The 26278-nt window shown below is 41.4% G+C and overlaps 3 protein-coding genes and 1 pseudogene across 5 annotated transcripts in view; 3 read left to right on the forward strand and 1 right to left on the reverse strand.

Moving 5' to 3' along the window:
• The window catches only part of LOC311342149 (extracellular calcium-sensing receptor-like), a gene marked incomplete at both ends in the record, with an annotated part of 96242 nt that extends 89880 nt beyond the window's left edge, over positions 1–6362 (forward strand). Inside the window, 8 exons of one of the 2 annotated variants that reach the window (XM_084466989.1) lie at positions 2857–2951; positions 3065–3359; positions 3443–3732; positions 3937–4232; positions 4606–4811; positions 4933–5154; positions 5240–5363; positions 5464–6362. In XM_084466989.1, coding sequence (XP_084323115.1) covers positions 2881–2951; positions 3065–3359; positions 3443–3732; positions 3937–4232; positions 4606–4811; positions 4933–5154; positions 5240–5363; positions 5464–6362 — 2403 coding nt within the window. Of the gene's footprint in view, positions 1–2856; positions 2952–3064; positions 3360–3442; positions 3733–3936; positions 4233–4605; positions 4812–4932; positions 5155–5239; positions 5364–5463 lie in introns of those variants that run through there. The other variant, XM_084466987.1, reaches the window with a different exon arrangement.
• A 3049-nt stretch (positions 6363–9411) lies between these two features.
• LOC311342408 (extracellular calcium-sensing receptor-like) lies at positions 9412–12836 on the forward strand (the record flags this gene model as incomplete). The annotated part of the gene is given in 11 exon segments (XM_084467245.1): positions 9412–9624; positions 9726–9878; positions 9966–10166; positions 10279–10893; positions 11008–11138; positions 11322–11418; positions 11510–11633; positions 11756–12228; positions 12326–12406; positions 12497–12588; positions 12590–12836. Coding segments are annotated over 11 exon segments (2427 nt in total).
• Positions 12837–13618: 782 nt separating this feature from the next.
• Positions 13619–19882, reverse strand: LOC311342409 (extracellular calcium-sensing receptor-like; annotated as a pseudogene). The gene is made up of 9 exons: positions 19876–19882; positions 19562–19745; positions 19087–19375; positions 18829–18915; positions 17946–18137; positions 17067–17600; positions 16759–16983; positions 14627–14750; positions 13619–14514 (listed from the first exon to the last, which is right to left on the reverse strand). The product of its transcript is annotated as an extracellular calcium-sensing receptor-like (transcript).
• A 2117-nt stretch (positions 19883–21999) lies between these two features.
• Positions 22000–26038, forward strand: LOC311342410 (extracellular calcium-sensing receptor-like; the record flags this gene model as incomplete). Its single annotated transcript, XM_084467246.1, has 8 exons — positions 22000–22226; positions 22335–22707; positions 22952–23239; positions 23593–24141; positions 24289–24510; positions 24820–24943; positions 25034–25506; positions 25616–26038. 8 exons carry the CDS (start codon positions 22000–22002, stop codon positions 26036–26038), a joined length of 2679 nt encoding a protein of 892 aa, XP_084323372.1.
• Between the last annotated feature and the right edge of the window lie 240 nt (positions 26039–26278).

Here is a 26278-nt window from a genome sequence, read left to right on the forward strand (position 1 = left end):
AGCTATGAGTCATAAAATACCACTTGAGTAACGCCAAGAGCTATGAAAGGATTGCAGCCAGGTTTTATTGGCCAGGGCTCTATATCAATGTGCAGCAGTATTACAAAACCTGTCCCGAGTGCCAGTTAACTAGCAATAGGAAAACTATCTCTTACCCCCTACAGTCACTCCCCATCATAGAGGTTCCCTTTTCCCGCATAGCCATGGGCCTTGTAGGACCCCTGGAAAGGACCCAAACAGGCTACAGGTATATATTAGTTATCTGCGACTATACCACCCGCTACCCCGAGGCCTTCCCACTGCACAGGATTTCAGCCCATCCTATAGCACAGGCCCTGTTGCAGCTTTTGTCTAGGGTAGGAATCCCCCAGGAAGTCCTCACTGACCAGGGCACAGCATTTCTTTCAAAGACCTTAGAGCAGGTTTACAGCTTATTAGACATTAAGGGCATCCGGACCACTCAACCACTGTTGAGCGCAATAATCAGACATTAAAGTGCATGTTGAGGAAGTTTGTGGCAGTCAATGGGAAGGACTGGGACCGTTGGCTGCCCTACTTGCCAGGTGAGGGGCCCATTGGATTTGCTGAGAGAGGCCTGGGGGGGAACTGGGAAACTCATGACCCTGAACCTCGTAGCTCATGTCCTCCAAATGAGGAACAAGGTGGAGGAGATGACTGAGCTAGTGTGGTCCAATCTGGAGCAAGCCCAGTCACAACATGGGTCTGGCATCCTGCAAGATCGACCTCCCTGGCAGACGGAAACCCAGGCAGACCTTTCATGTCAACCTTTTAAAGGAGTGGCATGATAGGCCACCAGAACTGCAGCTCAGGGTGCAGGCTGTGGCGGAGGAGGAGAGTCCAGAGCAGTTCGTCCTTAGAAGGAGAAGGAGCAGGCGGGGATTCCTTCTCTTGGCTTTTTCCAAGAGAGGCCGGGGTTCACGACCATTGTTGATAACTCCATTCTTCTCAAAGACACCACCCCTGTGCACAAACGGATGTACCGGGTGCCTGAGCATCTCCTCCCGTGCCTCAAAGCCGAGGTGGAGGAGATGCCTCTCCAGGAGTCTCCATAGTTGCCCATGTGGGCGTTGAAGTCTCCCAGCATAACTACAGAGTCCCCTTCTGGAGCCCCATACAAGACTCCGTTCAAGGTCTTCAAGAAGCTGAGTACTCTGAACTGCCCTTCGGTGCATACGCACAGTCACAGTTTTCCCCCCCACCACCTTTAGGCATAGGGAGGTGACTTTCTCGTCTACCGGGGTAAACTCCAAGACAGCGGCACTCAGCTGGGGATTTATTAGCTCCCCACACCCGCCCGGCGCCATTTGCCGTGGGCAACTCCGGAGAACAATAGAGTCCAACCCCTATCCAGGAGTATGGTACCAGAGCTGAGACTGTGCATAGAGGTTAGCCCCACCAGGGCCCCGGGCATCCTCTGGGCAGGGTCTCTCTTCCTCTTGCTTGTTTTGTCATGGGGTCTTTGTGAACCATTCTTAGTCTGGCCCCTCAACTGAGACCACTCTGCCATGGGAGACCCTACCAGGAGCACAAGGCTCCAGACAACACAGCTCTCAGTTTACAGGGACACGCAAACCTCTCCAACACAATAGGTTGACGGTTCTGTAACCATATTGAACATTTAGCTTTTAGTTATTCATACTTGTTTTTCAATTTTGAATTTTATGTATATATATATATATATATATATATATATATATATTTTTTTTTTTATCTCTTTAGACAGATCTGTTGGTCAAACCGAGCTTCAAAAATCTAGCAATATTAAAGTTGCCTAAATTCTCTGAAAAACACTTCAAACTAATTTGAGCTGTTTCTATAATCACTGTTTCTATGATTTTGGGGCTATCAAAACATCAAAGAAGACAAGCATGCTAAGGGTGTTAATCTTTGCCTCAAGTTATTTGGTACATCCCGTGCCAAGAATGCAGTGTTTGCAGTCATGGTCTGAATTGATCATGGTTGGTAAACTGTCCACAAGGTGGAGGTAATATCCCTAAAGGACAATACCCTGGCATTATATACTTCATAATGCCACATTTTAGATATAGGCAGACTTTAACCCACAACCTCCTGAGCATAAGCTCATCACTGAGCTACATGGACATAGCAATTAGCAAGGGCGGGTCACAAATGATTTTGAGAAGGGGCAGTATTCCATACGTGGAGGATATATTGAACTTTGTAGGTACAGTAAAATGGCATTGGTACGCCTTTAAAACATGTTTACCGGAAGGAAAATATCGAAATAATCAGCATCCATATTTTCATTTGAATCAATCAGTTTGTGTTTGGGTGTTTGGTCAAGTTGTGGCCATCACATCTAAATGGTCTGACCAAATGGGTTGCACCTTGAAAGTGTTTCATCATGAGGAATAGTGTATGGATACAAAGTTTCATGCATATTGCATTTTCCTTGTGGAAATGGCAGCCTGTTGAGAATGTTGAACTTCAAATGCATATTATACCGCCACCTATGGTTAATTCTGGCTTTTGAATGATAAAATCTAGTGGTAGCAGTTGGGATTACTCCTGTGTGCAGAATCTGACGTATTTCAAAAAGAGGGCAGCACCTATCTAACCATTTATATAGTCTAGTTGTAACGCCTAGTGAGCACTTGCATGCTCATTTTAAGGATGGGTGGCTTTGTTGCAGTTTTTCTAACACCAAGCTTGACTTTGGGTTTATTTTCATTATGTTTTGCGCTTGCTTTGTATAAATCTGTGGGTGGTCTACTAATGAGAACAGAGGCTACTGCTAATGCAGAGAATGCTACTGATTCTGTTTGTTGGCTTCGGGGTACCCCTCAGATACCTGCATTTACACAGAAAGGGGATTACATTATTGGGGGTGTTTTCCCCATGCATTACTACATGAAAACAGTGAAGAAAAACTACAGCAGCCTTCCAGAGCCTCTCAAATGCATAGGAAGGTGAGTTTGTCTGAGAAGAATAAAAATAACTTGCTCTATTTTAACTTTAAGACAATTTAATATACCCTCATGAAAGTATATTTTTTGTATATCTTTAAAATGTTTCTTTGCAGCATGGATACCCGGGAACTGCGCTTCTCGCGTGCAATGGCCTTTGCCATCGACGAGATCAACAACAGCTCAGACCTTCTGCCAGGGGTCACACTTGGTTATAAAATCCATGATTCTTGCTCCTCACCACCCATGGCTGTGCAGGTGGCGTTCCAGTTTACAAATGACCCTCTGTCTATGTATAAAAACAGTAAAGTGTGTTCACAATCGGGAAGGGTGTTGGCAGTTATTGGTGATTCTGGTTCAACGCAATCCATCAGCATATCACGAATCATCGGGCCCTTTGACATTCCACAAGTATTTTCTTGTTATTCTGCATAATTTTCTTATTGTGCCCCTCTTTTGTCAAAATGCGTCATAATGTTAATTTCTTCCCTTAGGTTAGTCACTTCGCTACCTGTGCATGTTTGTCTGACAAAACGCAATACCCAACCTTTTTTAGAACCATCCCCAGTGACCAGTTCCAGGCTCTTGCTCTTGCCAAACTTGTGAAACATTTTGGTTGGACTTGGATTGGCGCTGTCCGGTCTAGATCAGACTATGGCAACAATGGGATGGCGTCCTTTTTACGAGCAGCACAGAAAGAGGGTATATGTGTGGAATACTCTGAATCATTCAATAGAAATGATCCACAGAGCAAGATTCAACAGGTGGCTGAAGCGATTCGCAGGTTCATGCATTAATTATTCTGATTGTGTTCAGTTAATATAAACCAATGTCAATATGCAAACCAAGATAACTTAAAAGGCATATAATGTTTATAAAACCTTAGTTTCATCCATACTATTATAAAAAAATATATTTTATATATTTTTTAATAATACTAAATGTTTATTTTTGTATAGGCCTAATTTCTGTATGGAAATCTCTACAGGTCCACAGCCACGGTTATCGTGGCATTTACATCCCCAGGAGACTTGCGGGTTCTGCTGGAGGAGCTGACCGCACATCCCTCTCCTCCTCGCCAATGGATTGGCAGTGAGGCCTGGGTAACCGATCCAGAGGTTCTGAGATTTCGCTTGTGTGCAGGAGCGATTGGATTTGCTATTCCGCAATCTATCATACCAGGTTTTAGAGAATTCCTTCTAGATCTTTCTCCTGCTAAGGTGGCTGCTTCACATGTCCTTTCGGAGTTCTGGGAGGGTGCATTCAACTGTCTGCTAGAAAAATGTGAGAAATCTTAGTTAATAAAATTGAACATGTTAATAATATTTATAATTATATTTATTATAATTCACTATATTTTTAGGTTATTCAATATATTATTCAATATATTCACTACTCAGTATTTCACTGTGTTGAAATACTGTCATGCTACTTATATTATAATTATTATTCTAATTCTAATTCTAAATTATTTTTAACTGTTATTAGTATTATTATTATTAGAATCAAAAATAATATTTTTAAACAAAATGATAATAACAAATTATTTTGGGAAGAAGTTTATTTGATTATTGCCTTTAATGGCTTTTGAAATACTTATTTAAAGAATACTTTTTATGTTTATGCCATAACATATACTCCTGTTTCTCTTTTGTAGCCGCTGGCTCAGCGGACAGAGTGTGTGATGGAACTGAAGATATACAGAAGCTCCAGAACCCATTCACTGACACCTCTCAGCTCAGAATCACAAACATGGTGTACAAAGCTGTTTACGCAATAGCACACGCTATACACAATATTGTGTGTAAGAAGATAAACTTCAAAATACAATGTGACCAATTCATGAAAATAGAGCCAGTGGAGGTTAATAACAATAATTCATATTCTTAAAGCAAACCCTTGAAGAGGGTGCCAGCTTTTTTATTTACAGTCAATATCTTAATCGTACAATTGTTGTGTTTTCACAAATTTTTCTTCTATACAGGTCCTTGATCAGTTGAAAAGGGTGAATTTCTCTCGTAATGGTTACCACATCTCATTTGATGCCAATGGTGACCCTGTAGCCTTTTATGAACTGATTAACTGGAAGAGAAAAGAAAACGGTGGTCTGAAGTTTGTAACCGTGGGACATTATGATGAATCCCTTTCTCCTGGCCAGAAGTTCAATATCAAAAGGGAAATCAGTTGGGCAGATGGTGGCATACAGGCAGGGAGGACAACATATTCTTTGATTCCTTCAATACAACTGATTCCAAACTGTATGTAAAGCTGTTTGTCTGTGTGTGAATCAGGTGCCTGTGTCCATATGCAGTGACAGCTGTCCACCAGGAACACGTAAGGTTCTCCTGAAGGGAAAGCCGGTTTGCTGCTATGACTGTGTACCATGTGCTGAAGGAGAAATAAGCAATACTACCGGTACAACCAATCTTATTAATCCTCATTCTGAATGAAATGATGAATAACAAAATATTATAAGAATAATACAAACTTGTCCTAATTATTTGTCTTTCTCCAGATTCATCTGACTGTTCCCCATGTCCAAAGGAGTTCTGGCCCAATTCAGAGAAGAACTTCTGTCGTCCCAAGCTTGTTGAGTTCCTTTCCTTTCATGAGGTCTGGGGAATTATTTTGGCAGCATTCTCTATAGCGGGAGCCTGTTTGACCATCATTACAGCCATAGTGTTCTTCAACCACAGATATACTCCAGTAGTTAGAGCTAACAACTCTGAGCTGAGCTTCCTGCTGCTCTTCTCCTTGACTCTGTGTTTCCTGTGTTCTCTGACTTTCATTGGTCCACCTTCAGACTGGTCCTGTATGCTTCGCCACACAGCTTTTGGGATCACCTTTGTCCTCTGTATCGCTTGTGTTCTGGGCAAGACTATAGTGGTGTTAATGGCGTTTAAAGCTACACAACCAGGTAGCAATGTAGCAAAATGGTTTGGCCCTACACAGCAAAGAATGACTGTAGTATCCTTTACATTTGTTCAAGTTTTGATATGCATTATTTGGTTGGTTCAGAAGCCTCCTTTCTCTTTTAGAAACCTGACTACCTACAAGGAGAAAATCATTCTAGAATGTGCATTAGGCTCAGCATTAGGTTTCTGGGCTGTGCTTGGGTACATCGGGCTCCTTGCTGTATTTTGTTTTGTGTTAGCTGTTTTAGCCCGAAAACTACCTGACAATTTTAATGAAGCTAAGCTAATCACATTTAGTATGCTTATATTCTGTGCTGTTTGGATCACTTTTATCCCAGCTTATATCAGTTCCCCTGGCAAGTTCACTGTAGCTGTGGAGGTCTTTGCAATATTGGCCTCTAGTTTTGGATTGATTATCTGTATATTCTTTCCAAAATGTTTTATAATTTTGTTCAGGCCAGAAAAAAACACCAAGAAACATTTAATGGGTAAAACATGAAATGCATTAATAATTTTTTTAATAAATAAAAAATGTAGAAGTCCACATAACCTTCAGAATCATACAAAGTATATATTTACAATTGAATGTGTTGTAATAATATTTACCAGGGCTCTCTGCCTAGAATTACTGGTTCCTCAGGAAGCTGGTCCGTCCTTGGATGTGAGACTAGATGGTGCTGTTGGAAGAGTTTTAGAGCCGGTAGAGGACTCCACCTGGCTCTTGTACCAGGTGCCCCCTCCGTCATTATTTGGGCACTGCCATATAAACGACTCACTATATCAAGCGATTCAACTTCTTTCAAAAGATATATAAAAGCAATACTTTTCTATTACTATTATTATATTCGTAGTTTCATTAAAGTACATAAATAATGCTATATTTGAGTTTGGCATGGTTGTTTTCTTGTGTGTACACTATGTACACACATTTTTACATTTGGACACTACGACATACAATCCTATTTTCAGTGTATAAAATATAAAAAAACAATTCATCCTTAACAAGTGTATTTGTGTCTTTTCATTAATACACCACATTTAAACACATGATTTGCAATTTATCGATAACACCTATTGATATGCACCAGGTGCATAAGAGACTTATAGGTCTCATTGGCAAATTTTCCAAATCCATGACAACATAACCATATTGGACATTTGACACAAGTAATTTATTAATAATTAACTCTAACTCTAAGTGTTTTCATGCTGAAAACACCCGACCATGAAACAGGTGTATCTAATGCTGAGAGACATTTTAAGAAAATATTTAATTATTTCTCTGTTGGTCAAACTGAGTTTCACAAAACTAACAAATGTAACATGGTCCAAATCCTCTGATAAACACTTTATACAAATTTTAACTAAATCGTTGCACCTTTCCTATAATTCTGGGACACCTTTTTTCATTTAAGGCTTCTTAAAGTTTCTCTCAGGTCTAAGCAGAATTATCTTTCACTTTGGTCTAAATTCGGCCCCTAAAAGACCAATCAAACAGATTAGATGCTAGAATTGCAGATAACTCTCCACCATCTGCATATTCCCCAGGGGAGTTGACATGAACTGGAATGAAAGCTATCCAAACAGCACAGAAGACATGCATCATAGCTTTAGCCTTTTTGTCAGTTAAACAAATTATTATGATGAATTGGAAAATACACCCAATTGCTTCAACATTGACAACTGGTTAAAGGACTTTATGGATCTCCTGTCAATGGAACGGGCAACATCAGTCCTCAATGAACTTGACCGTGAGGATCAATTCCATTTTAGTAGGCATTCCACTTTAGTAGGCCTTCCAGAAGTTTTCAATCCCAGGCCGATATCATAGGGCGGCAGGGGGTAGAGTGGGTTCGCTGGTAACCGTAAGGTTGCTGGTTCGATCCCCGGCTCCTCCTGTCGAGGTTTCCCTGAGCAAGGCACCTAACCCTAACTGCTCACTGGTTACAAAAAAATGTGCTATATAAATGCAGTACATTTACCATTTATTAGTCTGTATTCGAGAAACTGGGCATTTAAAATAATTTATTGAATATTATGGATCTGCGTGATCCGTGTTGTACTGTGTATTGTTTAGTAATATACTGTGGGTTTGTTATCTTGTGATGTATGTATATGAGTTTTTTTGATTGTTTTGTTTTTTTTGTTTAAGAAAATAATAAAAATAAAAATAAAAAAAAATAAAATCCACTAGACTAAAGCATAGTAGTACAACGTTTAATCAGTTTTGCAATGGGCCTAATTTCAGTCGCCTTTCTATCGTTTTTATTAAAACGACAACAGAAAAATGATAATCATAACAACTGCAGTAGAATTTAAACCAGTCATTGGCATATTTGTCCATATTTGGCTTTCTTTTACATCATCTTCAGTTTTTATCTTCATTCTGATTGGCCCAGATAAGCCTCAGCTAATTATAGAAGGTTGGTCAGTTTCATATATGCCAGATCACCACCCTTTAACAAGCATAGGTTTTTAGTATCTTCCTCTGTTCTGACATACAGAAACCACAAAATTAACTGTTCATTCTTGTACACCTTAATTCTTAAAATGTCACATTCATCACATCCAACTTACCAATTGCTTAATTGAGATGTTTGGAGCTTTTTAAATATTTTTGGGTTGATTTTGTTCATTTTATTTATTAATTTATTTATTAGTTATTGTTAGTTATCAGCAACTATATTGTGCCATTATGGAACCAGTTTGGCCGATACATCCACCGCTGGTGGTTTTCCTCTGGCAACCTCTCTGGCTCCTGCCAAGCCTCCACATTTTGATGATCTCTCACCTGTTTCAAACAGGTGGGTCCGAGCTGAGTTTCGGCACAAGAGCTCTGGAGGAGGAGGAACATGTGATGGGTCCACTGTCTGATCTGAGGACAGAGGGAGTAAGAGATGTTGGTGTATCGCTCTTGTCTGAATGTGTGATTCTGGGAAACAGCGAGCTGGTGGCCCTTCACTCAGAGGGAGATGTGATCATTGGTGGATTGTTCCCTGTGCATTACCTTGTCTCAAACTCCCGTGACACCTACAATAGCAAACCCCAGAACCGACCTTGCAATGGGTAAGCAGACCGGTAATGCAAAATATTTGTATTTACTTTTTTTGTTTAACTTGAAGCTAATATGAACGAATTTGAATACAAAATTTGTTACTAGTTTGCATTACTGAAGTCTATACATTTGGTTCTCTATGTTTTACAGCTTGCAAACAGGTGTTGATGAGTTTATTGTTGATCACTATCTTAGCGTGTTCTTATTCCTGTTGTTTTGATTGTGCTGCTTTTTCAGTTTTGACGACAGAGCGTTCCGGTGGATGATGACAATGATCTTTGCAGTGGAGGAAATTAACCGTAACCCAGCTCTGCTCCCTGGTGTTAGGCTTGGCTACCACATCATGGACAGCTGTGATCACATCCACACTAGCCTTAGAGCTCTTTTGTCTTTACTCACTCACAGCATAAAAGGACAGAACACATTGGGTGAAGATAGGAGAGCTAGGAATAATTTAGAAGAGAAAACAAAGAACATGCAAAGGATGTCAAGGATGATAGCAAATGAAGGTAATAAAGAATGGGAAAAACTTGACTTCCCTGATGAGGACAGAAAGTCTATGAGGGGGAATTTCACAATAACAGAAAGCACCACAGATTCAGGAAGGTGTCTTACTGGATCTCCAATCACGGCTGTCGTTGGCCTTGCCTCTTCATCCCCTACTGGTGCTATAGCACACATTCTGGGCCCCTTCAGCATCCCTCTGGTGATTATAACCTTGCGCTGTGAATCGAAATTCTCAACCCGTAATAAAAAGTGTTTATACACATTTCTAAACATAACATTTATATTTTTACATGCCTTCAGGTTAGTTATTTTGCCACCTGTGCCTGTCTCACTGACAAGCTTACCTACCCATCATTCTTGCGCACAGTGCCCAGTGATCTGTTTCAAGTCAGGGGTCTGGTTGAGCTGGTCAAATTCTTTGGATGGAACTGGGTGGGCACTGTAGGGACCCTGGTAAGATGAATCGTTAAAACTATTACAATTATTAACTCAACATATCCAACTCATATTCACGTCACCTGTATGTCTCTGGCTTTTAAGGATAACTACAGTCGTTATGGAATCCAAGCATTCTCTCATCAGTTCAGACAACTGGGAGGCTGCCTTGCATACCATCTTACTATCCCACAATCCCCTACCTTGGGTGAGATTGGAGCCATGGCCGACACCCTCCAGAGCTCAAACGCTAAAGTGGTGGTGGTCTTTGCTTCCGAGGTGCAGCTTCAAGAGCTGTTCTCAGAGGTAAGTTGACCTGTCTATGCCCTCAGAAAATATGAAGGTGTATTGATTTGACCCCAGGAACACATTCTGCCATATTCTACATATTCTACCAATGTATTTCCTTTTCAACTAGCTTGTGGCCAGGAACGTGACTGGAATCCAATGGGTAGCCAGTGAATCCTGGGTTACCGCTAACGTGCTAACCGCACCCCAGTTCCACCTTCTCCTGCAAGGCACACTGGGTTTCTCCTTCCCAGGAGTTTACATACCTGGTCTGAGAGAGTTTTTGTTGAAGGTGCGCCCTAATGCAGAGCCTGGCTTTGAGTTTCACAACATGCTATGGGAGGAAGTGTTCGACTGTAGGTTGGAGTTCACGGCAGATCCTTTCAATACAAATGTCAATGACTTTGAAAGACTTATCGAGCAGTATGATCAACATCGGTCAAAGCTGAACACCAAGTCTCGCTCCTCAACTCTTAAAACGTATGTGGTCAAAAAGAGGTCAAAGAAGTTGTCAGCCCACGAAAACACCACAGGTGCACCTGAGAGGCCTGTGTGCACCGGCTCAGAGGATCTCAGCAATGTGCACAACAGTTACACAGAGCTGTCCAAAGTCAGAATATCTTATAACGTTTATAAGGCTGTGTATGCCATCGCCCATGCACTGCACAATTTACTGGAATGTGGTTCTGTTGGAGACAGCACGGCTGGAGCTGGGTGTAAGCGAAATACATCAAAACCAAAAGAGGTGCAGAAAACAGGAATATGCATGTATATATTGGCATTAAAGTCACAAATCCCTCATTTATAGGGGCTATTTTACTTATCGATGACTATATCCTGTTTTTGTTATATAATGCAGCTATTGAGCTACCTAAAGATGGTTAATTTCACCAACCAGTTTGGTGAAAAAGTAAATTTTGATGACAATGGAGAGCCTGTTCCCCTATATGACGTTATCAACCGGCAGAAGGATAGCAAGGGAAAGATTAGGTAACTAAAATTAACTCATGAGAAATTGAAACTTAATCACAGAATGAATTAACAAAAATAAACTAATACATGTTCAATATTGGAAAGATATTGAAAAGATGATGTTGATTCAACATTTATTCATGGCTATAAACAAAATATTTTACCATTTGGTCTATTTTGATCTGTATGTATTTGATTAAGATTTGTCAAGGTGGGAAGCTATGATGGTTCGGTCCCAATGGATCAGCAGCTACAGCTGAATCAGAGTAAAATTGTATGGACAGGAGGCCTATCACAGGTCGGTTATGGACCCCATCATTCACATGAACTCTGTACTATCATTTAAAGAATATATAAATCAATAATGATGTGTTTTCTTTGTTTTGTAGGTTCCTGTGTCTCTTTGCAGTGATCCCTGCCCGCCTGGAAGCAGGCAAGCCAGACGCCCAGGAGAACCTCAGTGCTGCTTTGACTGCTTACCGTGCGCAGAAGGAGAGATAAGCAACCAAACTGGTACACAGATGTGCTGTTTATTTTATTTTTTGTTTATTAATAAACTCATATACTTATTATTCCACTGGTTTTATTTACCTCTTTAAGATAATTCAGCATCAGCACTTGTTTTCCACACACAGATTCGACAGAGTGTACAAAATGTCCAGAGTACTACTGGTCTGACAAGAGGAAGGTGGAGTGTGTGGCCGGAGTGGACGACTTCCTGTCCATGTACGACACCATGGGCATCATCCTGATCACGCTCACCCTGCTGGGGGTCGTCATGACAACCGTCATCACTACCGTCTTCCATCACTTCCGCACCACGCCCATCGTCAGGGCCAACAACTCTGAGATCAGCTTTCTGTTGCTAGTGTCACTAAAGCTGTGTTTCCTCTGCTCCCTTCCCTTCATCGGCAGGCCTTCCACATGGACGTGTAGACTGCGCCAGGCCGCTTTTGGTGTCAGTTTTGTTCTATGTCTCTCCTGCCTTTTGGTCAAGACTATTGTGGTTCTGCTGGCCTTCCGGTCCACTGGGCCAGGTTCTGGAGCTATGAAGCTCTTCGGCCCCTCCCAACAAAGGACCCTCATCTTGTGCACTACTGCACCTCAGGTGGGCCATGGGCCGTTAGGATGTCAAACACAGCTCATCTTTACTCGCGTTCAGACAGTGGAAGTTCATTGTATTTGCTTGCTTTATCTCCACTCAGGTTTGTCTCTGTGCTGGTTGGCTCTCAGCAGCACCCCCATTCCCATTCAGGAATCCAATGTACCAAGCCTCAACTGGAAAGGTTAATAATGAATATATTATCAACAATAGTTTAATACTATAACTATTTAGTCAAACATGAAAGCAATTAAAAAATAACATTGAATATTAGCTTCAGTGCTTCAAAGGTGTCCCAAAATTAAAAGTCTTACTTTTCAGAAATGATCTGATCCTGAAAATAACAGGAGGGCTAACATTCTTCTTTCTTGCCCGACACCTTCAACGAGGCCAAACTCATCACATTCAGCATGATCATTTTCTGCGCTGTGTGGCTCTCGTTCATCCCGGCTCACGTCAGCTCCCCGGGGAAATTCACTGTGGCCGTGGAGATATTTGCCATCTTGGCCTCCAGTTTTGGGTTGCTGTTATGTATATTTGTGCCTAAATGTTTTATAATTTTAGTGCGACCTGAGAACAATGTCAAGAAGCGAATGATTAATTCTCCCAGATAAACCAAGCATGATAATTCACAAAATGTTTTTCACCCACTGCAATATCAACTCAATTATCGTGAATTGATAGCAATCATGTGCTAGCAATCATGATGAAAGGGGTAGCAATATCGGTACATAAGAATTGTATCTTGTTTGCATAGCATTATAGCAGTTTCTTTGAAAGCTGCTGTTGCTTTTGTTTATTGCTAATCTGCACAAACTGCACAGTGAAAGTATTTCAGTAACCAATACATTTTTCATCAAATAAGTCTTTGCGATGTAATACATAGCAACATGCAAAAATATCCTTTATTTATCTTATTTTATAGCAATTACATACATATGTATGTCATTATTATGTAGAGAATGTTACAACACAAAATATTTAGTATCACAATGCTTTATTAAAGAATCCTTTCTATCAATGTGACTCATCTCAATGTAGCGTTCATGAAGATCTTTCAGGAGGGGGTAATAAACTTACACCTATACAAAGTTAATGTGTAAGAACAATTTGCAACACAATCTATAAATAGTTTTTACATATTTATTGGTCAAACTGATCAATCTATAACAAATGTTGAAATGAAAAGATCATAAAATGTCGGTATTTAGTCTAAATCCTACAAGACGACTGTATATTATCTCTGTAATCGATTTATTACAAATAAACTGGACTAAGTCATTGCACTCTTTAATTGTCACACCTCGTCCCTCTGGTCGTTGGACAGAAAAAGCCCCCTTTAAAATCCTAAATATACCAACCTTGTTAAATTCTACAACAGTAAACCAATTGCATCTCACTTCTTCCCCATCAGGTGTTGCTTGGTATTCTTTTCTGGCTGCAACACAATAATGAAACACTTTGGAGCAAACAAGCAGAACAGCAGGCCGAAACTGGAGGCCAGAATAGCAAAGGTCTCAACAGCATCTGCATATTTTCCAGGAGAGCTGATGTAGGCCGGGATGAAGGCCAGCCAAACAGCACAGAAGATCAGCATGCTGAAGGTGATGTACTTGGCCTCGTTAAAGTTCCCGGGTAACTTGCGAGCCAGAAAGGCCAGTATGAAGCACATGCAGGCCAGGAGACCGATATACCCCAGAACACACCAAAAAGCCAGGCTGGACCCCACACTGCATTCTAGAACTATCTTGGAATGCTCATACAGTGTGTTCCTGGATGGGAAGGGTGGTGCGTCGATGAGCCATGCTGTACAGATGATCACCTGGACCAGAGTGCACATTGAGATGATGGCCCTCTGCTGCATGGGCCCTAGCCACTTCATGAGGTTGTTCCCGGGCCTGGTGGCGGTGAAGGCGGCCAGCACCACCAGGGTCTTGCCCAGGATGCAGGAGATGCACAGGGAGAAGGTGATGCTGAAGGCCGTGTGACGCAGCATGCAGGACCAGGGTGTGGGCTCGCCAATGAACACCAGTGCGCACAGAAAGCACAGCGTTAAGGACAGTAGGATGAAGAAGCTAAGCTCAGAGTTGTTGACACGGACGATGGCTGTATTCCTGTTGTGGAGGAACACTGCCAGGACAGCTATTGTGATGCAGGCACCCACCACGGCGATTGCTGTCAGGGCTATGCCCAAGGAGTCGTAGGTCAGGAACTCCACTTTCTTTGGGATGCATAACGTTCTATCTGTGTTGGACCAGAAATCCTCAAGACAAACCGTGCAGTCTATGGCATCTAGGGAATAATTATATTTTTATATGAGTCATTTCATTTTGACAGAAGTCGTCATGTAACAGAAGACTGCTTATTACAAGTACGACTGCCCAATTAAACATAAAGGTTTCACCTGTCTGATTGCTAATTTTCCCAGTGTCACATGGTACACAATCAAAGCAGCACACAGGCTCACCACGACGGACAGCCTTCCGAGATCCTGGATGGCAGCTGGCACTGCATATAGACACCAGCACCTAGAGACAAAAGGGCAGTCTAATATCCTGTGGCCTACCAACAGTGTAGGGGAGTAACGGAATACATGTACCGGCATTACGTATTCAGAATACAAATTATAAATAACTGTAATCTGATGCATTTAACACATTCCGCATCAGGATGAGGGAGAAGGAGTTTGACCGGTCCGCAGATCAATGTATATCATGCTGGATATCCATGATTGTTTACTTTCACCGGCGCTTTCCCCCCCCCCCCCCCTTTTTTTTTTTTTTTTTTTCTTTTTTAAAATTTAACGCTTTACCCCGCCCCAGACCTTTTTGTCCAATGATTGATCTTTGCACACATGTGGGTTTGTTGTCAAATTCTGGGACTGTTGTGAAAATTGCAATGTGAAAAGGAACTGCACCAAACCAAAAAAGAGACATTGTATTTTGGTCTGGACCAAAGAGAGCGAACTAAGGAATTTCCTGGTGTGAACGCCCAATACTCTCTCTCACTCTCTAGAGTGAGAGATAATTTGCTGTAGAGTTCCTCTACAGCAAATTATATAATCTAGTGCACTTTCAGGGAGACTTGGGCCTAACACATTCAGCCAGTTGGAACAGAAGAACACACCAGAATAGGCCTGTTTAGTAAGCAGGATTTGATGCCGCATTCCTACACTTATAAAATGCAATTCAATGTGGAAGTAATCCAAGTATTCAGAATACAATACTCTTTGTTTGTGCAATGTTACGGAATACGTTACAAATTACATTTTAGGGCATGTATTCTGTATTCTGTAACTGGATACATTTTAAAAGTATCCTTCCCAACAGTGCCTACCAATATGCTCAAAGTTGAAGCTAAGCATAAAGGACACAAAGCCTGTGTTGTAGAAGCAGAAGAAAAGTCTGAAGATAAAGTAATATAATAAAGTGTATATATATATATATATATATATATATATATATATATATATATATATATATATAGTTAAGATAGAAGTATAATAAATGAATGAATGAATAAATAAATATGCATTTTCAGAACATGCTTGTAGGCTACTTATAATAAGTGGGTTTTGATGATGGAAGACAGCATTATAGCTGCTCTACCCCTGGACTGTACAATAATGCCGCTTTTCCACCGACAGTATCAGCTCGACTCGCCTCGGTTCCAGGCGCGTTTCCATCTAAAAAAGTATCTCTTCAATGTGGGCGGGTCGTAGAAAAGAACCTCTCCACCATGGGCGGGTCGTCATTAGGTTTTAATCACGGGAGACGCGATTCCCGGGAAATCTGAATCTGATCAAGACTATTTCCTGATTCCCGGGAAAGGTTATGATGGGAAATAAAATAAAATAAAAAGCGCAATGACTGTGCGTCTATTGTTGTTATACGGTAACGTTGATGGAGGCGAAACTCGAGCCCTAGGAAAGGAACGACAGTAAAACGAAACAGCGAAACGCTGATCCTCCGGAGCCGGTCCGTGGACTCCAGCCACGCCGGACACACACAACCACGTCCGATACACACAACCACGCGCAGCCTAACTCTAGCCCCGGGAAAGGAGCAACACACACGGCGAAACGCCGATCAGTGTCCCCCTCGGGAGTGGGTTCGTGGACTCCAACCACGCCGGACACAACTTAACTTGAGTGATTATTCCCATTTACAGCTGCTGGCCAATCAGTTACCAGCAGCCTGTTTACGTCACACAAAAGTACCTACTCCGCTCGCTTGGAACCTCGACGGAGGTAGTACTAAAAAAAAGTACCCGGTACTAGGTACCAGGTACTTTTTTTGCCAATGGAAACACAATAAAGGCGTGGTGAGTCGAGTCGAGTCGAGCTGGTACTGGCGGTGGAAAAGCGGCATAAGTAACATGATAATTCCAGATTACTGACTGGATCATGCAGCCCATCTTGACCTAGAACTCAAATCCAAGGTCAATCTAGAGCATCCTGACTTACCTCCACCTCAACCTACATATCTTCAACAGTTGGCATCTGATGTGGGTAAATACACAGTGTGAGCCGCTTGCCTCGCTCTGGTGGCCTGCCCAAACTATCTTCTCCTCCTCGATCACAAGCTCCTTCCCGGCAGCCTTTGTTCCATCAAACAAACCGATGTTGACAAATTCAATATTTCCCCCAGGGCCTCTCTGCCAGTTGATTATGTCGTAGTAAGGTATTGAGTCTCCCTTTAGGTCAAAGTTCACCTCCTCCCCGCCGATGTTAAACGCTACCTCCTGGAGATAGTGCTGGAGCTTTGGGCACAAACAGACAACATGAGCATTCTTTATTCGAGTCAAACAAAATGAGTAGTAAATAAACAGTTTTGACGTTGTACCTGCCAGGGTTGTATGTTGTTTCTCTGAGCACATGACTTGTTGTAGAAGGGCCCGCTGTGTTCTTGACAGCCAAGAAGGTTGTTCAGGGAATTGGCGATGGCATACACAGCCTTGTAGACGTTGTAGGCGACTCTGGGGCTCGATGTATTCATGTAACCCGAGTGCTGAGCCAAAAGGGACTCTTGCCCTGAGCAGGGGGGCAGTGGGGAGTAGAATGAGTGAGAAGGAGAGCAGCCGTACAGAGCACCCCAGAGCTCTTGGACCAGGGGATTAGAGGGGTACGTCTGAGGGTCTACCGTCTCCAGGTAGCTTCTAAGCCCCTGGATGTGGCCCTGCCTGATGCCAAAGCCAATGGTTCCCCCGAGGTAGGGGTAGAACTCCCTGCCAGCGAACACCGAGGCGGTGACCCAGGCCTCGCTGGCCACCCATTGGATTCCTGTGATGTTCAGCATCATGTAATCCTTCAGGAAGGGAGTCATCTCTCCTTCGGCGGAAAACACTACCACAACCTTTGCCCCAGAGCCTTGCATCACCTTTAAAAAAAACAAAAGAGAAAGAAAGTGCTAGTGAAAACCAGAGCACAATACAAGGAGGAAAAAGTCTGTTTACATAGTACATTAAACATAAGCTAATATGTAATATTTATGTATTTTATACTTGATATAAACAATGTGAACAATTTGTCTGATACATCTTTAATGGGAGGTGCTCCACTAGTTGCACCTAATATGTGCTTAAATTCTACTTTTATGCCATTTACAAGCTGGTTTGATGCCATTAATGAGATAGGGGTTAGCCATCTTGACCACGGATGCCAACACCTTGGGGTTCAAACATACTTATACAAATATATACTTATCCTACATGTTTGCATCTACCTGCATTATCTCAAGAGCCCTCTGGCGGTTGTAGAGCAAAGGGATCATCTCCTGGTAGGCGACACACACTCCTGTGCCCTTCAACTCCCTGAGAAGACCTTGCACAGCGAAGCGTCCGTACTCGTGGTCCCCTCGCACCAAGCCCACCCAGGTCCACTGAAACCGCAGCAGCAGCTGGGCGATGGCCTTGACCTAGGCACAGGGGACAGTTAGATTCATTCAGACGTTTTTGTGTTGTATTGGAATACAGTATATATTTTTAATTAAACAAGGGGTCAATTGCATTGCGTTGTACATTTGTTATACACACGTTTCCTGATATGTGTTTCGAAATTAGAACATACATTTACATTTACATTTAGGGCATTTATCAGACGCTTTTATCGAAAGCGACTTACAATAAGTAAGTGTTATTATTATACAACAGTAACACATAACAGTAATAATAACATGAGAACAATTGAACTGGTGTGCTCCTCTAGAAGAATAACAAATGCTTGATGATACTGTAGGTGGCATTAGCTCATGACTATTAGACTACATGAAGGAACTATAAAGAGAAGGAGTTACACAAGTGACTCAATAATACTAAGTATGCATTTGATTGTGAATCAAGAATAGTATGAAATCTGGAAATACAAATTGCAGTCTGATGCTAGCAATTCAGCTTGCCCACTTATATCTCCTATGTTATGTTGTAATGGACTTGTATGAGGTTGTATGAGATGCATGTGCAGAGCGCCCAGCTTGTTGCTGACACTGATTACTAGCAATCAACATAGAGCAAGCGTGCACCTCACACGCACTACTGCTGGAAAACACATTACACATTACTACATGTCTTATTTTGCTGTACATAATAATATGTGTGATTTTTTTTTACCTGATAGTCATCATTTGGAATCACTCTGAAAAAAGTAGGATATTTTCTCCTGTCACTAAGACATGCACACGATGAGAAGTAACTGATCTAGGACAGAATTGGTAAAAAAAACAACAACAACCTTTCATGGCATTTCCTTTGTTAATTCTGTTATTTATCATTTTTCATCGTTTTGGTTGTATACTCATTTTGCCTCACTTTGTCTACAAAACAACTGCTAAAAGACTGAATGTAAACAGAAACTCAAGTTATCTGTACCATTGGGATTCTGAAAGGCTGGAGTATTCGAGACACCACAATTGACTGGGCAGAGCCTGACTCCCCAATGATAGCCAGCAGTGGTGAGGCACCGCGGCACATGGGGGAGTGGGCTTCCGCCAGCCCGTTCATCATTGCCAGGGCCGCCCGCTGGCCTGTCAGTGGATACGCACACGAGTCAAAGATCTTGTAGCCAAGCGTGTGATTGGGTAACAGCTTCTTGCTCTGGTTTATCTCCTCCACTGCCAGCCTCATGGTCTGTGCCCAGCGGAAAGCCCTGGGATCAAACCTGCATGTGTGCAAACACAACACACACACAAAATGACAAATGGATGTGTTCATGACATTACAAATGCTGACAATCCCTTTAATCAGGGAAGAATATTCCCTTCCGCTTTTTTTTTTTTGCAGACAAAATTTCACATTTTCTACTTTTAGATTTTTCTGTGATAAAATAAGACTATTATTAACCTACTAAACTTGCCCATTGCACTTAACGGCTGGTGGTCTGTAGGTGGAATTGAGGTCTGGCATCTCCTGGTTGTAGTGAAGTGGAAAGATGCCCCCAATGATGTAGTCACCAGCAGCAACAAACCCTGGCTCAAAACTGCTCTGCAATGAGCAAGCTTTCACCAGAGGTGCAGAGTCTGCATATACACCTTGGATTAAGACACACAGAGGTTTAACCAATATTAAAAATAAGGGACTCATGTCGTTTTAACTCCCACCCTTCTCCTAACGGATAAAACAGCGAGGCAGAAGTCATCATATATGTATCCCACGCCCCACCTTTCATCGCATGACAACAACATCTCTTGTGTGGGTGTTTTTGTCAAATCCAATTGGTTGATAGGTATCAATGATCTCATGCTTAAAAGTTTGTAGTTAAATTATATATAATTTGTAAGAAAACAATAGTATAAAATTATTTATTTTGATAAAGAAATGGACAATAATAGATGGTTAACATTTTAGTCTATTCTACGTATTAGACAGAGATGATGTCGTTACTCTTACACATAATTAAAACAAAAATAAAATTTCTACTTTTAAGAGGTTGATGATAGAATGATCTTCAACCTCCCAGAATCTATGGGAAAATATTTAGAATATTTTTTCCCATAGAGTCCTAAGACAAAGTGTTTGTTATACATACTGTGAAATTTGATGTAACCCCAAAGCTCATTTTGCTGAATGTTTACTACGTTTTTAGATTTTTTATTACATTAAATGTTTTTATTTATTTGTTTTATTCAGAATGAGCAAGTGAATGGCTGTGGGTAAGGAGAAAACATACTTCCTGGGGCCTCATGTACAAAGCTTGCTTATGCACAAAAAAGCTGCGTAAGCAACTTCTCACGCAAACGGATGTACAAAGACTGACTTGACGTGAGAAAGTGCGGTTCTCCACGCAAACTAAATTGCCTGGCTTACACACATTTCTGCTGCATTTTGTCAGTTGGCGGCACATAGAGGCAATGCAGCACAACAACATTAAGCCTACGCAATCATGAGTCATGAAGTAATATTGCAATATGAGGCGAGTTCAAAGTGGATTTGAACGTCGGAATGCGTGAACTTAAATGCGCTTCAATCATGCGTTATTGTTGTCAAGACGCATAATGTGACACTGTTGTTAGGCTAAACTTAAACAGACCCATAAAACGTAATTGTCAATATTGGAATTAAAAGGAAGCCCCAGCAATATTATTTTCAGTGATGGCTTGTTTATTAAACGTTACATATTTTCCGGACCACGCATGACATATGATCTCTCTTCACACATTTGTTGTGAAATTCTTGACTGCAATATTATTATGTGATGTTGAGTGGAGTAAGCACAAGCCATTGTTACTTAAAATCAATCCATCAATGAACCAGTCGGCCAATTTCGAATTATGTACATATTATTGACACATTGGGTGTATGGATACAACCTATCGTCAGCATGCATCCAAATAAATGAGAATATAAAAGCATGCGCAAAATGTGGCAATAATCGATAGGTTGACAATGGCAGTGTTGGCCTTGTTAGAAGATCAGTGTGCTTGTAAGGTTAGTTTGGGCAGGGGCTCCTGAATATGTGTTTTCCTTGGATTTTGGCACAAGGGATTATAACATCTGATCCTGTGTATTAATGAAAAAAGTATTTTTCAAAAGTATTTACCGTAGTCAAGTGGGCCCAAACTTTTGAGGTTTGGGCCCTTTTGTTGGTTGAAATGTTTTTATTCACATTCAGAAGTTTCACTGAATATTCAAAACCAGATTTATGCAAATATATCCAACACAAACTCCATCTGGAAAGCAACAGCCTTTGAAAATTTTAACTAACTTTTATTGAACCCCAAAATATATTACTTTGCAAAAGTATTACATTATTTTATAACAAAATAACCAAATATATATTATTTAATCAGAAACAATTTCTGACACCCATACTTTGTGTGTGGGTAAAAATATTGATATTGGTAATAATTAAATAAATAAGAGAACCTTAAGTAACATAGTGCATGTATTTGTTTGTATCTAATTCTGAAGATATACTTTTTTGTACGGAATAATTCTAACAATATTCATAAATATATTTCTAAAAATATATTTGTGAAAATGTACACAAATAAGGGTTCTTATGATTAAATTAATCATAAAATAATCATAATAAGAATAACATAATAACATGACCATCAATCAGTAAAATCTAATTTAATGAAGCATTGGATAAAGAATATCAAAAATACAGAGGTGTTTAAAAAAATACACAATGTCAGAAATGGGCGGTCCCCTGTCAATATTCACAAGCCACAAGTATATAAATACTCAAGCCCCCACCCAAGCCAAGTAGTCTCTAAAATAAACAATATGCTTTAATATATACCAGACTATAGTAATATTTATAAACATTTAGCATCAGTGATGGCTCCCATTGCTGACAAGATTATTATTGTAATGTTCCTCTTCAACAACCTCAATGTAAGTTCAGCTGCCCTCTTCACAGACTGTGCTTTCATAGGAGAAGAGGATTCAAACAGTTTTTACGAAGACGGAGATGTGGTGTTAGGGGGCGTCTTTCCTCTACACTACACCCGTGTGTCTTCTCTTCCACCGTACACATCCAAACCAGAACCTGGTTCACACAAGTAGTAAGTCAGCATTTCGAGCATATAACATCAGTGTTTTCATATGCATGTATCGGTATATATGTTACACTTGTCGAGTGTGCATCTAATTAACATCAACAAAATGTTTAGTTTCAGTGCACGTGCCCTGCGTTGGATGCAGACCATGACCTTTGCTATCAGGGAGATCAACCAGCGCAGTGACTTGCTGCCTGCGCTGAGGCTGGGGTTCCACATCAGAGACAGCTGTAATGAGGTCCCTGTGTCTCTAAAGGCCTCCTTGCTTCTGGTGAATGGACAGCCGGGCCCCCCGGCCATCAGGAATGGGAGTCTGTCAGTCGGGGAGCTTTCTGGCAAGGGTGATCTGATCAGTTTAGGCTCCAGGTCTACAGTGTTAGGTTGTGCCGATGTCACCAGGTCCCCGTCTCCTGTTATCATAGGAGATGCATCCTCTGGTGTGTCGATGGCTCTGCTTAGAAGTCTGGGCCCCTTTCAGATCCCCCTGGTGAGACTTTATGAACTATGTTCTTTAAATCATATATATTATTCTTTATTTGACACATACACTTTGTATATACCAGATACATTTTTGTATTTTGAACTATGTCCATATACATGTCCAAAAGTTGTGTAGGTATATATATATATATTGTACAACACATTAACATGAGACCCAAAAAATATTTAAAGGGTTGTAAATTTTAGATTTTTTTGATGGAGAAGTAATCCTCTTTTTGTCTCTCCACTAGGTGAGCTACTTTGCCTCCTGCAGCTGTCTGAGCGAGCAGACAGAGTTTCCCATGTTCATGCGCACCATGCCCAGTGATGCCTTCCAGGTCAGAGCCCTGGCCCGCTTGGTAAGCCACTTTGGCTGGACCTGGGTGGGGGTCATTGGCCTGGAGTCTGACTATGCACGCTTTGCCGTACAGCTCTTTCTCCAGGAGTCGTCACTGTATGGTGTGTGTGCTGCCTATGTTCACCTCTATCCTGTGGTTCTGAGTCAGCAGCCTCTCGATGATCTCCTGGATATCATTCAGGTAGATGTAGGATCGATAGATTTACTGATTAAAGGTTTTAATACATTTGAATTCAGGGTGGAATGAAATACAAAATAAACCTTAATTAAACACTTGATTAAAGATAAATTATACTGATTTTAAAATGGAAGTGTCAAGAACATTTAGGTTGATTTGATTACTCAATGGAAAAAGTCAGGTATTTTTAAGTAATTTATTTTCTAATCCATTCTAGCAAGTAATTTGAGCAACTCTAAATAACTCTAATATCTTCTGGACTTCAAGTTTGTCTTGAACTTTAGGCTACTCTTCTAATGCTATGCTTTGGCCAGACTATTTCACAATTACTGACTTTGTATTTATTGTGTTAACAGGGGTCATCTTCAAAGGTGATAATTAACTTCTGCAGTGAGTCAGAAGTGCAAAGCATCATGAGAGCCATTCGACAGCGGAACATCACAGGCATCCAGTGGATCGCGGGCGAGGCCTGGGCCACAGCCAAGTCTCTCTGGGAGGAGTTCAGCGACCTCTTGACCGGCACATTGGGCTTTGGTATTCGCAGAGCCGAGGTGATTCCGGGGTTGAAGCAGCATCTGTCCAGGCTTCGACCGTCCAACATCCAAGACTCGGCTTTCCTCACAGAGCTCTGGGAGGAGACACTGAACTGCAGACTGAACGGCTCTGTTAACACACATTCTCACATGGACAACCATCTGGATCGAAAGCCTTGCAGCGGTATGGAAGATTTAAACGACGTGTACTCTGCCTTCTTGGATGTGAGCCAGCTCAGGGTGTCGTATAACGTGTACAAGGCTGTGTATTTGGTGGCCCATGCACTGCAGAGAATGAGTGACTGTGAGGCGGGGCAGGGGCCCTTTGTGAACGGCACCTGTGGAACCCCTCAAAGTCTAGAGCCGTGGCAGGTGTGTTGACACCTACTTTCATTGATATGATTTCTATATGTAGCTGTTGCAATTTTATGTTCGATTTGATTAATCAAATACATACATTATTCATTATTTAAAAATATTTAAAATAAATAAATCTATATTTTTTATCCCTCCCTTTAGCTGTTCCACTACATGAAGAATACTAAGTTCTCCATATTGGGTGAAAAAGTAGACTTTGACCGTAATGGTGACCCCATCGCTTCGTACGACCTCATGAACTGGCGAAGGGAGCAGGATGGCTCTCTGCTGCTGCTGAAGGTGGGCTTTTACGACGCCTCACTGTCTCCAGAGCACAGCCTGGTGGTGAATGAATCTGCCATTCAGTGGCCTGTTGGGCAACAGGTGTGTTCTCATCAAATCCCCCCCAGGCCTCCTCTTCCTCTCAGACTGTTCTGTATTCATTTAATAAATGCATTAGGCAATCTGCTGATGTTGGTTTTAAAGCTATCGGATGTTGTATATGTCAACCTTCAACAATCATCACAAAAGTCTACAAAAATCCAAAATGAAGACAATAATAAAGATTTGTTTTCTTTATATATAATGTATCATGTTTTTTTTTAGCCTTGATCACATCATATATATGCTAATGTAGAAACAAGGGTTATCCAGCCCAGGTCCCTCTCTGAGTGGCCTTGTTTTGCCTCTCAGGCGGTCCGGTCTGTGTGCAGTGAGAGCTGCCCACCAGGGAAACGTGTAGCCAGGAGGAAGGGGAAGCCCATCTGCTGTTTTGACTGTGTCACCTGTGCTGAAGGGGAGGTCAGCAACAGCACCGGTGGGTTATGTTCTGTGAGATCCATCTCTCACTTTCACTTTTTCTTCTGTTCATTAGAATGATTTATTGCCCTTCTCTCTCTACTACCAGATTCTTTGGACTGCACACGGTGCCCAGACCACATGTGGCCAAACGACATGAGAAACCATTGTCTCCCAAAGAATGTTGAGTTCTTGTCTTACAAGGAGCCAATGGGTATTGTTCTATGTACTGGATCGGTCTTTGGATCATGTTCCTCTCTCCTTGTTCTGGGTATGTTCTATATACACAGGGCCACGCCTGTTGTCCGGGCAAACAACATGGAACTGAGCTTCTTCCTTCTGCTATTCCTGGCCACCTGTTTTCTCATTGGACTTTTGTTCATTGGTGAGCCCTCTGATTGGCTGTGCCGTGTTCGGTACCCAGCGTTTGGCATCAGCTTTGCTCTATGCATCTCCTGCCTCCTGGCTAAGACACTAGTGGTCCTAATGGCTTTCAGGGCCACACTGCCAGGAAGTGGTGTTATGAAGTGGTTTGGACCCAATCAGCAAAGAGCAAGTGTGCTTCTGTGCACGGTGGTCCAGGTAAAAATAGTATTCAGTGGTAATCCAACATTAAATGTAAATGAATCAATAGATGAAATAGCCTAGTTCAACAGTAACGATGACACCGTCCCTTCTTTCCACTATTCAGGGCTTGATCTGTCTTATATGGCTGCTCACCTACCCACCTTTCACCAATAGCAACACAGGCTACCTCAGGAACACCATCATTATCGAGTGTGCTACCGGCTCGGAGGTCGGCTTCTGGTGTGTTCTCGGCTACATCGGCCTCCTAGCATGCCTGTGCTTCTTCATGGCCTTTTTGGCCCGTGAGTTGCCTGACAATTTCAATGAAGGTAAATTCATTACGTTCAGCATGCTCATTTTCTTTGCGGTGTGGATCACTTTCATTCCAGTCTACGTGAGCACCGCCGGTAAATACACCGTGGCTGTGCACATTTTTGCAATTCTGGCTTCTGCTTATGGTCTTCTGTTTTGTATTTTTGCTCCAAAGTGCTACATTATCATTTTAAAGCCAGAAAAAAACTGCAAGAAAAATATGATGCGTAAATGAAGACATAAACATGAGGATATGTATATTTTCCAATAAATAAATAAATACATGATAAATTGCCAATCTTTGATGTCTTATCTTGTCTTTTTTATGTCTCGCATAAAAAAAAGTTCTTTACACTTTATCTAATATTTATATAAAATTATTTTAATTATTATAGAAAAATGGTACCATTTAGATACTTAATAACTTACTTAAAAACAGTCATAATGCTGCCTAATTATGTACACCTAATGTGAA

The sequence above is a fragment of the Micromesistius poutassou genome (genome assembly GCF_964030765.1).
Source record: "Micromesistius poutassou genome assembly, chromosome: 4".
Taxonomy (NCBI): domain Eukaryota; kingdom Metazoa; phylum Chordata; class Actinopteri; order Gadiformes; family Gadidae; genus Micromesistius; species Micromesistius poutassou.